Genomic DNA, 15221 nt, shown 5'->3' with positions numbered 1-15221 from the left:
TTCCACCCACTGAGACAGTAGAGCTGATCTACTGGGAGCTCACCAAGGCCAGCTGGACTGTGACTGATGGAGCATGTGATCAAACCGGACTCTCTGAACCTGGCAGACAATGAGGGCTGACTGAGAAGCCAAAGACAATGGCACTGGGTTGTGATTCTACTGCATATACTGGCTTTGTGGTAGCCTAGTCTGTTTGGATGCTCACCTTCCTAGACCTGGATGGAGCGGGCGAGGACCTTGGACTTCCCACAGGGCAGGGAACCCTGACTGCTCTTTGGACTTGAGAAGGAAGAGGAGGGGGTATGGGGGGAGGGGAGGAGGTGGAAATTTATAATTAAAAATAAATTTTAAAAAAGAAGGAAAAAAATCATTTCCTTGGGCTGGTGATGTTGCTCAATGGTAGAACACTTGATCAGCATACATAAAGCCCTGGGTTCAATTCCTAACAACATACACACACACACACAAACACACACACAAAACAAACAACAAAACCCACATTTTTAAACCTATGTTTCACTTGTCTGAGATAATAATAGGTGAATTTTTATTTTTTAAAAGGAATTTTAAGAGAAATTATGTCCTTACTATCTACCATAAATGCTCTGGCTCATTCCAGGCCTGTGAACTGGGTGGACACCAAAACTTGGACTTATGGTCAAAGATTCTTTCCCTGTCCCTCAAAATGCACAGCAAGAGCAATTTTTGTGGCAATTATCTGGAAGCCCTGGGAACAAAAGAGCATTTCAGGACGATGCCAAACGCCGGTGACCACGTCGCTCCTCTCAGTGTGCAAGGGAAAGAGAAAGCATGTGAGAGACAGAACAAGGAGAACCTGTGATTTGGCTACACTGGCAAAACCCCAGGACTCCTGCTTAGCCCAGCTGGCTAAGATGGCCTATACTCTGCCTCATGGTGAGTCAGGTTGGTGCAAGGCCCAGTCACAGCTGAAACCAAGGGCCACCACTGCCTCCTACTGACAGCTCCTTGCTAGAAGCTTCTGGATGTCCAGGTCTGCCAGAAATCCTCCATTGCTAGCTCAGTCTCAATTTCTACATATTTTTTTAATACTAATGAAATAAACCTAAAATAAATTGATTCTCAACAATATAATAACTTAATGGTGAAGAAAACCTAGCCCTTTAATTTGGGTTATATGAACAAACTCCTGAAGAACTGGGTAAAACTATTGGAATGGCAACAATTTAAGTAAAGAGACCTCTTCTTAACATATCTACTGAGAAAAACTGGCTAAACAGAAGGTAAATTCTCCTTTTTTTGTTTTAGTTTTTCAAGGCAGGGTTTCTCCACGCAGCTTTAGCTGTCCTGGAACTAGCTCTGTAGATCAGGCTGGCCTTGAACTCACAGAGATCCGCCTGCCTCTGCTTCCGGAGGGCTGGGATTAAAGGCACGCGCCACCACCACAACCTGGGGCAAACTTATTTTTAAAAGAAGGGGAGCATGGAAGAAAAAGGCAGAATGTAGGCATTATCATCTATTAACAGAGGATTTGGTTAAACGAACAGCCATGGTTCTGTAGAAATGAAAAGGTACTCAGAGACTCAAGAGTGGGTCTCAACCTAATACAAGGATGGAGTCACAAAGGTTGCTAATTCAGTTCAGCTGAGAGCAACCACTGCACAAACTCCGCACACAGTTTGTGAAGCTCCTGTTGGGGAGCAAACAGGTGAGGGGTGAGCCGCTGTCAGAGCATGCTCACTAGAGTCACGTCTGCACAAATGGCTGCTCTGGGTACTAACACTGACTCAAGAAGGCATCTGAGCAAAAGGCCCAATTACCATTGCTGCTGCTAGAAATCAGAGGCTGGCTTTGTCATGATGAGCTGCCACGGTGCAAACACTTGCAGAGTCTACAGAGTGCTTAAACGTCTGAAGTCTGTGCGCATGCTTATGTGTCCCCATGTATCACCAGCTTCATGAGGGATGCTGAAGAAAGCCTCACAGACGGAAGCCAGGCTTACGCTGAGCTCAGGCCCAAACTGAAAGCAGACACTGGAAACTAAGCCTTATTGAGGAACCCGAGTATCTCAGCTATTGCACAAAGGGCAGTGGGGGACAATGACTAGCCACTGCCAAGAAGGAGGGTTAGAGTTAATACCCATGAACTCGGAATAAAAAAAAAAATGCAAAAGATCCTAACCCTCCTGAGTTCCGTGAGCACAGAGTGCCTCCCCCTCTACCTCCAATGATCTGCTTGCCATCATGTATGTTAATCTGTAAGTTGTTTTCTTCTTTAATTTTATTTTCACTGTTAAAGACAGGCATACAGATGCCATCTTCACCAACTGGATGAAGATAGGACTCACGGACTCTAAACCGACAGCTGTGGATCCCGCATGGGACTGAACTAAGCCCTTGCATGTGAATGTCAGTCGTGTGACTTGGTCTGTTTGCGGGGCCCCTGGCAATGGAACCAGAATCTATCCCTGGTGCCTGAGCTGGCTTTTTGGAGTCCATTCTCTATGGTGGGATTTCATGTTCAGCCTTAATGCAGGAGGAAGGGGCTTGGTCTTGCCCCAACTTGATGTGTCAGGCTCTGTTGCCTCCCCATGGGGAGCCCTTACCCTTTCTGAAGAGTGGATGGGGGGGATGGAGAGGGAACAGGAGATGGGGAGGAGGGGAAACTGTGGTTGGTATGTAAAATGAATTTTAAAAAAACTTTAAAAAAAGACATAGACACACCCAAGACCAGGTGTTGAGAACCACTGAATATGTATATCAACTTATCACCTAGCAAACTGAGGCAGAAATATTAGAAACTACCACCACTAAAGTCCCGAAGGGTGTGCTTCACTGGAAACCACAGTGAAGAAACACAGAAGGTCAGGATCAGAGGTATATGTGGTACAGACCTTGCTGGATCAGAAGCAACATGCAGTAAGATACAGCAAGGGCTGCATCTCCCAGCGGCAATCCCCTCTATAACCAGGGTCCTTCCACTTACGAGAAGGAGCCCTCATGATGTAGGCCCTTCCCACTAGGGCCCACCACTACAGTAACACAGAACAACCACTCTTTCTTAGGGGCTTAATTTCTGGCATGTGAATTTTCTTTTAGTGTTTCATTTAATTATATTAAAATTTTGTTCATGCAAGTATAGATTGTACATTGAGCATATTCCCTGCTGTGCCATCACCTCCTTCCTCTTTCTCCCTTTTGTTCCCCCAGACAGTTCCTTGTCTACTTCCGTTTTATGTATGCATACATGATTTGATGTAACTGCATAAAATCTAGAAACCACAGACGGAAGACAACATACAACAGCTGTCCTTCTTAAACTGGCTTAATTCACCTACTATGATCAGTTCTAGTTGTGTCTTTCTGAAAACAAAGTAATGTCATTCTCCTGTATGTCTTTTATTGGCTGAGAACAACTATATTGTGTATATATACCGCATCTTTCAAATCCATTTCTCTGTGGTTGAACGTAAGGTGATACCATAACTTAGCTACTGTGAACTGCCACAGGAATTCTGATGGATGCTTTCCAAAGCACAGCAACACACGCCGACTGACAGAAGTGTCAGAGACCCTGACAGAACTCTGCATCAAAGAGCACAAGGCTGTGCTTGCTTGTTTGCTTGCTTGCTTGAGTCCCTTGGTCTAATCTTACAGCCACTACAATTAGGAAGCAAGCCTCTGTACTTTTTCCTAATGTATGGAAAACATAGAAAGCATAATCCACTTATGGTGGCCCAGCATGTAGCTGGTATGGACCTGGAGTCACGTGAATGCTTCTAGAACACTCTTGTCTGACTTGTGTTCTCATCAGCAGCCTTCTGGCTACCCGGCTTTCCCAAAAGACTCCATCTCTAAAGGAAACTTCCCTCGGGGACAGGCGTAGACCAGGGCTCCCGGTCACATCAACAGGCATAAACCATGCTGACGTGATGAGATGGCACAAACCCCTGTCCGTGCCACTTCATTATTCAGGCTTCCGGAGGACACCATGCTTTCTGTCCTTCCTTAAAGTTCATGGTTTACAGTTCTGCCCTGCCTATCCTTTCTCTCGATGGTCCACCTCCCAGAACCGCCAAGCCCTGTCCTTACGAGAAACACTTGAGGCAAATGCTGGGTGGTGATAAATGCCGCCATGCACCTACGCAGCATGCCTCATGGCTCTACATCCACACGAACGAGGGAAGTCTAGAAAACTGTCACCACTGAGAGCGGCTTAAGGACTAGGGCAGTGGATGTAGTAAGGCTGCTGAGTGGAGCCCTGGAACTGGAAAACAGCATCAATCAGTGGCTCAGGAATCCTATGGAGAGTGTGGGCCGAGAGGAGGAGGAATACTGCCGTGCTTCATCAGCTGCAGTGCAACACAGCTAGGCCGGATGCTCAAAGCATGGGAAAGGAAGGTGGAAGCAACGTTCCTTCATGGGCATTTCATGGATGCAGCTATTTGGTTCCTCTCTCTGTGTGTTCATTTTCTGATGTCCACTCTGGCATAAATTAGGTATCCCCAACCATCCTTTTTTAGGTGGCACAAATATATGTGGCCAAATCAGTTCTTTTAAAAAAATAAATAAATAAGTTCCTACAAACACTAACTTCACAAAACTATTAATCCTCTGGTGTAGGAGGTTCTTCTGTCTATGTTTTGCTTTCATTAATTGAATAAAGAAACTGCCTTGGCCTTTTGATAGGGCAGAACTGAGGTAGGCAGGGAGGACAGAACTGAATGCTGGGAGGAAGAAGGCGGACAGAGACCCGCCATGAAGCTGCAAGGTCAGACATGCTGAATCTTTCCCGGTAAGCCACGACCTCGTGGTAAACACAGATTAATAGAAATGGGTTAAAGATGTGAGAGTTGGCCAAGAAGAGGCTAGATATAATGGGCCAGGCAGTAATTTAATTAATATAATTTCTGTGTGGTTATTTCGGGGCTAAGCTAGCTGAGTGGCAGGACACAGACAACAATCCTCAACTTTCTCTGTCTTTCTTATCTCTCATACATACAGTGACCTCTCACCACTGCCCTAACCTGGAAGCACCTACCTCCCTTAGGGCAGATGACGGTCAAGATGAGGGAGCGGATGAAGCCCTAGTGGGCCAGACACCAAGTAGCTTCACATATAGAAGGCTTTTGTCCTTCCTTCTCCTCTCCTCCTCTCTCAAGCCCTCTAAACTGACGGCACGACCAGTCCTTCTGGAACTTCCCAAGGGACTTCTGTACCTCACGGTTACCCATTCTTCCACTGTACCACCTGTCACGAATCTGAGGGAAAACATCGAACAAAGACCCCTCCCTCCTCCCTGCCGTTTCCTCACACAAGTGACTCACAAACCCACTGCCTGGCCACCACTGAGATGCATTTATCCCCAGAGTGGCTTCCCCATCTTGTCCTCATCTCTAGCGTCACTGTAATTTCTGTCATTGTTCCCTACTTTTACAAACCATTATAGAGACTTAGGTCCCTGTCACTACAGCATGGCTTCAGTGATCCACATCAGCTGCTCAGTCACCTGACCACCCCACCACTCATCACCTGCCCACCCCACCACCCAGACGTCCATTCGCCGCTGGAGGAGAAATTCCCTACCTTTCACTGAGGCTTCTCCACAACTGCGCACCTGCAATAGGAAGTAAAATGGGAAACTTAAGCAAGCTGCCACTTCCCAGGAGCATTTGCCAGCTTAGAAACCTCCCAAGCTTCTTCACGCAGACATTTACAGGCCAACCACACAGTGTCCATGTCTGTTCCCATGGCAGAAGCAGGCGGCAGTCTCCAGAACACCTGAGTACGTGTCATAAAGGCAGGACACTCTAGAACACTGTCCCTGCCCCAGGTACCTTACTGACCAGTGGGGCAGAAAACATGTGCTCTCAAGGAAAAGTGCTGTCAAAGGATAGTATAAGACTCCACAAGAGGGGTTAACCATCATACATCAGAAAGGACAGAAGGCGTGACTTGTCAAGGAGGAAAAATGGAAGAGAGACTGAAGGGGAAACTGGCATGACGTACTCTTCAAATATTGAAAACTTATATCTAAGCTCCAATGAAATCAACAGAAAAAAGGTAATTGACAATAATGATGAAGATAGATAGATAGATAGATAGATAGATAGATAGATAAGATAGATATGATAGGTAGATGATAGATGATAGATAGAGATGATAGGTAGATGATAGATAGATAGATAGATAGATAGATAGATAGATAGATAGATAGATAGAGATTTGTTTTTCAAAATTGTAGGGGCTATTTCTATTGGACCAACTCTTGGCAGTACACTCCCAGCTACCAGATTTAAGGAAGCTCAATAAACAACCACGAGAAGTTTTCTGCACTTTCCATCAAGCCAAAGGTCAAAGGTATTGCCCTGTGTATTCTTGAATCTCCCCTATCAAGTGAACATCCCCTATCAAATTCTTCATACCATTCACTGCTGGGAAAACGTTGCTTATGGCTTCCCATTCTTTGGACAATTTGAATTTTGCAATTAATCTGGTTTCCTTTACTGCCTTGGTTGCATGACCGTATGGTTGCATCATTCATGTTAAGAGACTAGAGGTCCTCTGTTAGGTCTCTGAAACAACTGTTTCCTGTACCTTCTAGAATAACTCAAATTTCCTGGAGTTGAACAACATGTAATGAAGTCAACTTAACCCCCGGTGCTAAGCGATACTTCGGACTCAGCTAGGGGTGGATACGAATAGAAACCATACCAGTCTCCTGTCACCCCATGTTAGTCTACCTTCCCTCTTCACCGCATTTGCCCAACAATTCTGGAGCCAACAGTAGAGACAGAGAGGCTAACGTGAGATGCTGGCCTTTTGTCAAGAATTGCAGAGATGATTACGGTTGAGGTCCAAGAGAACAGGGAGACTGAAATGGCTTCCAGTGTGGACTGCATAGAGGAAGGAAGTTCTGACACAGATGGCGTCAAAGCACAGCATAACTGGAAAGGGCTAAGGAGGGAAAGAGTAAAGAGCTGATTCCACAGAAGCAGAGAAACCTGGAGGGCGAGCAGAGTGTACTGGCTCCGGGGATTCTCAGGTGGTGGCTTGACAGAGCTTCCAAGGCCTATGTGCAGACAAGTGGCTACCACAGAGACTACTGAATCCAGGCCTTAGATAAGCCAAGTCAGAAGAACAGTGAAAGAAGAGCGCGGGAAGAACTAGAGACCATGGATCCAGTCTCAACTAGGTCTAACCGCAACAGTCAAGAGACTGTGGGCTGTGGCATCATAGCTAGTGTAGATTTCACAGAAGAGAAGACAGAAAGACACAGTGGTTATAAGAACTATCACCAACACAGCTGTGGGCAGAGGCGGGGGCATCTACTTTCCTCACAGATGGTGTCTGAAGACCCGAAAGCCTGAGATGAAGAAGGCTGACCCTAGTTAGCATGAGGGGAAAGGACACGGTGGTCACAGGCAAGTTTGAGGATGCAGGGGGATTCTACACACTGCAGAAGATCGCCTCGGAGCCTGTGGGTGAGCAGCACTGCCGGGGTGCACGAGAGCCGCCAGTAAGGCAGGAGTGCACACTTTCCAGGTCTGCGACAGACAGAGGAGCCTGTGCAGCTGGAGGCTGCAGCGACTCACAGACCACAGGCCTGGGTCCCTGCAGCATCCACAAAGACAGACAAACGGACTCAACTGCATCTCTGCTCTCTTTGGTTTCTTTCTCATGAAGTACCTGAGTGTGCCAGAGAGAATGCTGGGGAGCAGAAAGGAGACAGGGTGGGGTTTGCTTGCTTTCCTGTGGGGGTAGAGCGCTTGTCTCCTGAGATGAAAAAGGTCACAATCAGCTATTCAGCAATGCACACACAAAATGTGGGAAGTGTTGTGAAAATATATTTGCGGGGAGGGAAGAGCTAAGCTCATAACCGGCAAGGTCCGTATCTCTAGCCAAGAATGTGGAAAGTGGGCAGACGAGAGAGGGAATGAGACAGAAGGTCCCAGAAAGCTCTGCTGACCAAGGCTTCACTTGGCTGGCTGCTGTTTTCAGCATTAAGAGGGGCTTCTAAGAATGACTGACAGCTCTGGCCAGAGCTATGGCACTACCACAGAAGCCTCCACAGAGATCCTGCAACGAAGTTCCTGAGAGCAGCCTAGTGCAGCCAGCACTGTCGGGGGTTGGAAACCCTGCTGCTGTCTCCAGCCAGCTATTCATGCAGCTCAATTGAGTCTTTGTAAAGGAGGCCAAAGAAGGCCCTAGGGTCTCTCCAGCCAGTGACTGGGGAGTTCTGGGAAAGCAGCAGAAGGAAGTCTATCTTTTTTTTCCTTCTTTTTTCATGTATAGAAATGCTCTGTTCAGAACAACATCATTCAGTGAAAACCCTGAGAGAAAGATGGGCCTGTTGCAGAGGGTGAGGGCAGAGGCCAGCCTGAAGGCATCCCCGTTAGAATCTGGTGCTTCTAACTATCCTTGGCACAAAAGACGCTCAACGTAGTCTGGCTGTTGAGAAGACAGATGTGCTAACTGTACCAGCTAAACAGGGAGACTGTCCCTGGATGGGCTGTTCACTCACTGTAGCCTTTTACCTGAACCGAATTCAAGTATGCGGTGTGAGTGTGGGCTCTCTGCTATTACAGAATCAAGTGGCTCAGTCATCAAAGTAGGCTGAGCATCCGTGAGCACTGCTTCACAGAGAAAAGGGGACTTGACAGGTGCCACCTGGCTAAGAACAGAGAAGACTCTCGGTCATCCCGGTGGCACCAGTTACAATCACAAGCGTTCTTGGTAGCGAGCACGGAGGGAGGTCCGACGTAAGCACAAGAGAAGCTGATGTGGTCATGGAGGCTGGGACAGTGATGATGGGTTGCAAAGCCACAAGGCAACGCCACCAATCCAAGTCAGGCAGAGAGCAGGAAGGGTCTGTCCCTAGAGCCCCCAGGACGAATGTGGACCTGCTGATGTCAGAAGGACTGTCTACTATTGGGGTAGCACAGCCACAGGAAAGCATCTATGGTGTGGCTTCTCCGTAGCTAGGAATGGACATGAACTAGCTCAAGAACTATTCCTTATTTGTCACCCTTGGTTTTTGCACTCCTGGGGACCAGACCCGAGGCCTGAGCTTGTTGGTAACAGTGCACTGCTGAGCTAGATCCCCTTTTTTATTTTAAGACAGGATCTCAATCAGCAGCCTCACTGTGGCTTTGCACTTCCTCTCCAGCCCAGGCAGGCCTCAAACTTCTGATCCTCCTGCCTGAGCCCCAAGCAGCTGGAGTTACAGGCCGGCTTTGTCAGCCCCGACCTAAGAGTTAGAGGGTCTCCAGGCTGGTAGACGTCAACTCCACCTCATGAAGGTTTTCCAAAACAGTTTTGCCTGTAGAAGGTTTTCAAGGATATTGTTTGCAAATAAATAAGTTCTCCACTGCGCAACCACAAAAACGGCTGGTTAAACTGAAAAATGACGACTTTGGAGGGTCTAGAGCAATAAAGCCGGAGGACTCCAAAAAGCCCCGTTTTCAACTCTGGCCCTGCACTCAGAAGCCAAGTCCTCCAGTTCGTGCCCCTCTACTCATTCGTCCGTTCTTTTTAACTTGTCCCTAATTGATGGGCAAAGTGAGGATACAGCAGAAAATACTAAGATGCTCGGCTTCCTGAGCGGTCTGCTGGCTCTAAAGGCTGCTGGACACACCTGCGAATGGTTCTGTCTTCTCTCATTCTCCTCAGAAAAGAACGTGTCACAAAATACGTTCAGGAAAACAGAGTCTTCCTCTACTGGCTAAAAATCAAGGCAGAAATGCAGGGCTTTCCAGGGCCTCGAGAAGTCTCAGTGTAGCTGGGATACAACAGCAAATGCTGTTGGGTTGAAAGTGAGGGAATTAGGTGCCTCCTCTCTGAAGGGGGAAGTGGGAAAGGGAAGAAAAAGGGAGAGAGGGAGAAGAGGGTGTGTGTATATATGTGATGTGGGATTCCCTTCTGTATGCTGTGAATATGTTTTATTACCATTGGTTAATAAAGAAGCTGCTTTGACCTACACAGGGAAGACTATAACAAGGCAGGAAATCCAAGCAGAGATGGAGGAGGAAAGAAGACGGAGTCAGGAAGATATCGTGTAGCTGCCTAAGAAGCAAGAGGTAACAAACCCAAGCCTCATGGTAAAACAGAAAATAATAGAAATGGGTTAATTTAAGATATAAGAGCTAGCCAGAAATACAGCTGAGTCATGAGCCAAACAGTGTTGTAATTAATATATTTTCTGTGTGATTATTCAGGTCTGGGTTGATGTGGGAGTGATTTCTTATTAATAAAGAAACTGCCTAGACCCATTTGATAGGCCAACCCTTAGGTAGGCGGAGTAAACAGAACGGAATGCTGGGAGAAAGAAGCTGAGTCAGTGAGTCGCCATGATTCTCCCACTCCAGATAGACGCAGGTTAAGATCATTCCTGGTAAGCCAGCTCGTGGGCTATACAGATTAATAGAAATGGGTTAGATCAATATGTAAAAGCTAGCCAATAAGAAACTGAAACTAATGGGTCAGGCAGTGTTTAAAAGAATACAGTTTCCGTGTAATTATTTCGGGTAAAGCTAGCCGGGTGGCAGGACACAGCCCGCCGCTCCGTATTTCAACACTGGGTGGCCGGGAAACCAAAGTGCAGTCTCCTTTTACGTGTGCGTGTGTGTGTGTACATATATGTATGAATGTAATTTAAATTAAATTCATGGATTTGTAAAATACCTGTACTAGAGTAAAATGAATTTATCTTCCCAGCAAGGCTAAGTATTACCTCCAAACCTGAACACACCAATGTAAAACAATCTTTCTAAAAATTGTTTCTGTGGTAGTTTGGTTTTAAAACTGGGCAGACTTACACATGAGCCGGCTTTAAAACTGATCCATGAACACCACGCTGGTAAAATCACAGATCAGGTGCTCAAGTCTTATTTGAGTGATGATGTCTCTTTCATAAAATACCCCTATGACAGGGAATCAGGCAGCTCCTATGCATGGCAGTCCATATGGACTCTAACCAAAGCCTCCTCTTTGTGATTTCAATCAAATTGATCTTAATACATGTAGACTCACAGGGCACATTATATCTAGAGGAGATTTTTGCCCATTTACAAAAACTACTTCAAACATTAGCAGAAGAGGCATAGAAAAGCTTCACTCCAGTTTGAATATAGTTACTTAGCTCCTAAATCACTAATCAATCATTAAAAGTGATTCAAGAGGTTTGACTATAGTTACACAGCTCCTAAAGACACTCATCAATCATTAAAAATAATCCAAACTCTCACTTTTAAATGTAGTGTTTACACTTGATTCTCTTTTCAACATCATTAATTATTCAAAACTTTTATGCAATTTTCAGTCATTTTAAGCTCATTGCTTTCCTTCACTGAGGTGAAAGGAAGCTGTCCATAAACATGCTCATTTCCCAGTGGCCCAGTGTGAACTTGTAGGGCGGAGTAAATATCTCACTGTTGTTGTCACAGCAGCCCACTTAAATGTCACCCTACTATGACAAGTAGCTTAAATCCAAGGAAAAGTCCAGCACACGTGGACCGTTTACCTGCTCTGACAAGAGACAGAATCATGAAATACATTAGAGGCTGGGATGTAGTCCAGTGGTACATCAGTTGCCTAACATGTGCAAGGCCCCGGGTTCAAACCCCAGCACTGAAGTGTGTGTGTGTGTGCACATGCGTTCATGAGTGTGTCTCTGTGTGTGTGTGCACGTGCGCGCGTGCATGCCTGTGTGTATGCATGTGTGTATAACCCAGACTATATGTTGCCTCATTCCTATAATCCTAGCACTCAGCAAACTAATACAAGAGGACCACTGAGAGTTCCAGACCAGCCTGGGTACAGAGCAAGGCCGCATCTCAGAAGCCCAGAGGAAGGCAGGGAAGGACGGAGAACAAGGGAAGTGAAGAAAGCGATGTCTGCATGAGCCTCCTGTTCAAAGGGTCAATATGTCGGCACAAAAACTAGGCACCAGAGTTAAGCCTGAGTGTTCTTACCTCTTGTCCTAGACAGAACCATGTCCTTGATGATCTGCATGATCACACGCCCAAGCAGCATGACGGAAATGAGATGATAAACTCTCCACGGAGTCAACGCAAGAAACCTGTACCGCAAGAAACAGACAAATAACCTCCTCAGTGTGAAGATTTTCCTTTTTTTTTTTTTTTTAAATCTGAGTTGACTTCCACAGAAACAAGCCTGGTCTCTAATTTGAAGAGGGGATTCTCTCTCTCGGGTCTTACTTTGGGTGCTGCAGTGGAGACGGCAATGACCTGGAACTGAGTTTTTGATTGACCAGAGGACTAGGGCTACAGGATGCTCTAGCAACATGGGGCAGCTGTGGGGATGCCCTGTCTGCTAAGAATGGCATTAGGAGGAATGGCAAAGTGGCTCAGCAGGTTAAAACCCTTGCTGCCAAACTGATGACTGAGTCAGATCTCCAGAACCCCCCGTGGGGAAGGAAAGGGCCAGCTTGCTCAAGTGGCCTGACCTCTCTATGTGTGCTCCGGAGTGCCCCACCCCCACGGAAAATAAAGGTCATTTCCAGCTTCTGTGTGTGAGGACTGGAGTTGGGATCTCCAGCAACCATGCAAAAGCCAAGCAGGTATGGTGGCTGCCAATATTCCCAACACTCTGGCGACAGTAGCAGGGAATCCCTGGTCTAAGCTGTTATGAGAGACTAGCCACAATCGCAAACTCTGGGTTCAGAAACAAACTCTGCTTCAATAAATATAGTAGAGGACAATTGACTAAGATTTCTAATGTCAACTTTGAGCCTTCACACACACACACACACACACACACACACGCACACACACACATGCACACACACACATGCACACACACACACGCACACACACATGCACACACACATACACATACGCGCGCGCACACGCACACACACATGCACACACATGCACACACACATACACACACGCGTGCACGCACACACATGCACACACACATGCACACACACACACGCACACACACACACATGCACACACACACAGAAACACCCATGCACACAAATTCACACACACATGCAAAATATAATAGCATTAAGGATCCAACATGTTAGCACTTCCTCTTTTAATCTCATCTCCTTCCCATAAAGAGTGCATTATACCTGCAAAATGTTTGAACAGACCTACAAGGAAGAGGACTAGCCAAGATGTCAGGAGCTTTGACTCTTCCATAAGACTAGAGGATGAGGCCTGCTTTGTCACATGTTAATTGGCCAAGGTGATAACTGACATTAACCTGATGCACTCAGAGACCCCAAAAAAAGTTAGCTTAACAAATGGTGCCCGGCAGTGGAGGCGCACACCTTTAATCCCAGCACTCGGGAGGCAAAGACGCAAAGACAGAAGGATCTCTGTGGGTTTGAGGCCAGCCTGGTCTACAAGCGCTAGTCCCAGGACAGGCACCAACACTACAGAGAAACTCTGTCTCGAAAAACCAAAAAAAAAAAAAAAAAAAAAAAAAAGTGTTTAATGGCATGGCCCTATAAAGAAGAGCCAGGTGCGGTGGCACACACCTTTAATTTCAGCACTCAAGAGGCAGAGGTAGGAGAATCTATGTGAGTTTGAGTACAGCCTAGTCTACAGAGTGAGTTCCAGGACAGCCAGGACTATAGAGAAAGACCCAGACTCACAAAACCAAAGAGAGAGAGAGGATATATGTATACTGCGTGCTGTGAACTTCGTAACCAGACAAACACAGACTAAGCTGGCAAAGCCCAACCAAAGAAGGAGTCCTAAACTGATTAAAAAGAGAAAGTGAGCTGAGTACAGCATTCATCACTGGCTCCTGGCTGTGGGTGCCATGTGATCAGCTGACACACGATCTTGCTGCCAGGCCTTACGTAGCCAAGGAACTGTGTCTTCCTAAACCACGAGCCCAAATAAACCCTTCCTTCTTTAAATTGCTTCCATTTGGTATTTTGAAGATAGGATTGTGACCTTTAAGCCACAGGCTATGGAGAGAAAGCAGGGAGCAGGAAAAACAAAACAAGAAAGAAAGAAAGAAAGAAAGAAAGAAAGAAAGAAAGAAAGGCTAAGTGATTTGGGAGGGTAAGCTGGGCTAGGAAGAAAATATGTCATCAAGCTACCTTCTACAGTGCTATGCAATATATTTGGTCAGTGACTCTACATAAGATTTTGGGTCATGTTGTAAATAAAGCCCTGCATCAGAAAGGGACACACAACCCATCTTCTATTCTGGTTCCAATGCTAAGTGCCTAAGTGACCGGGACAGTGAAATGAACAGGTAGACAAGGTCAGGACTTCGAAATCAGTGTTCTGCAGCTGTCTTAGTCAGGGTTTCTCTTGCTGTGATGAAGCACTGCGACTCAGAGCACACTGGAGAGGAAAGGGGTCATGCTTGCACTTCGCCATCACCAAAAGGAGTCAGGGCAGGAACCTGGAGGCAGGAGCTGGTGCGGAAGCCATGGAGGAACACTGCTTACTGGCTTGCTCCCCATGACTTGCTCAGTCAACTTTCTTATGAAACCAGGCCCACCAGGCACAGCCCCACCCACAGTGGGCTGGACCCTCCGCCAGGAGTTACTAATTAAAATGCCCAACATTCTTGCCTACAGTTAGATCTTATGGAGGCCTTTTCTCAACTGAGGTTCCCTCCTCTCGGATGACTTTAGTTTACATCAAGTTGACATCAAACCATGCAGCACAAAGCCACATTATTTTTTTGCCTTTAAAATTTGTTTTAACACATGCTGTGTTTCGATGTCTGTTTTTTCCCAAGCCCATCTCTTTAGCCTGAGTTTATAATTAACAGTTGCCATTGTCCATGTGCTGGATTCTTACGGACTTCCCCAAATCATACTGAAATGGCAGCTCTCCAGATTTTTATTAGAAATCCACTATGAGAAAATTCTTTCTTCAAAATATTTCATTTTTTATTGTACACGGTGCTATACATTTTCATACGCGTATATCCACGACACTGAGCAAGATGTATTCACAACGAAATATTTGCAGTGAAGCCCGAGTTTCAGGAGGTAATATATGTCCTAAGCCCCTGTCTGACCAGAGATCTTTTCCATCAAATCTCTTCACCCACGGACCCGACTCAGATGCACTAATGAGTTGTAACGCTCGTGGATCAAGTGTTAGGTTAGCATTTGTCAGGGGGATTGTCTTTGCTGAGTGGGGCAGAGCGCTAGAAGAGATTGAACGCTCGCCAAAGTTTAAACCTCTTCAGAGCCAGCCAGGGAAGCCATTTCAGTCTCTTGCTGACTATGAAGAA

At 46.2% G+C, this 15221-nt stretch overlaps 1 protein-coding gene across 1 annotated transcript in view; it reads right to left on the bottom strand.

Annotated features, from left to right (window-relative positions):
• Retreg1 (reticulophagy regulator 1) overlaps positions 1-15221 on the bottom strand; it is a 129657-nt gene that overhangs the window by 72273 nt on the left and 42163 nt on the right. Inside the window, exons 2-3 of the mRNA XM_041632129.1 lie at positions 11951-12057; positions 5565-5595 (exon numbers count right to left, since the gene is read on the bottom strand). Coding sequence (XP_041488063.1) covers positions 5565-5595; positions 11951-12057 — 138 coding nt within the window. The remainder of the gene's footprint in view (positions 1-5564; positions 5596-11950; positions 12058-15221) is intronic.

This window comes from Microtus oregoni, unplaced genomic scaffold (assembly GCF_018167655.1).
Source record: "Microtus oregoni isolate MIOR12 unplaced genomic scaffold, Mior012 000040F_ref0000088, whole genome shotgun sequence".
NCBI classification, from domain to species: Eukaryota; Metazoa; Chordata; class Mammalia; order Rodentia; family Cricetidae; genus Microtus; species Microtus oregoni.
This window is presented reverse-complemented; position numbering and strand designations above follow the sequence as displayed.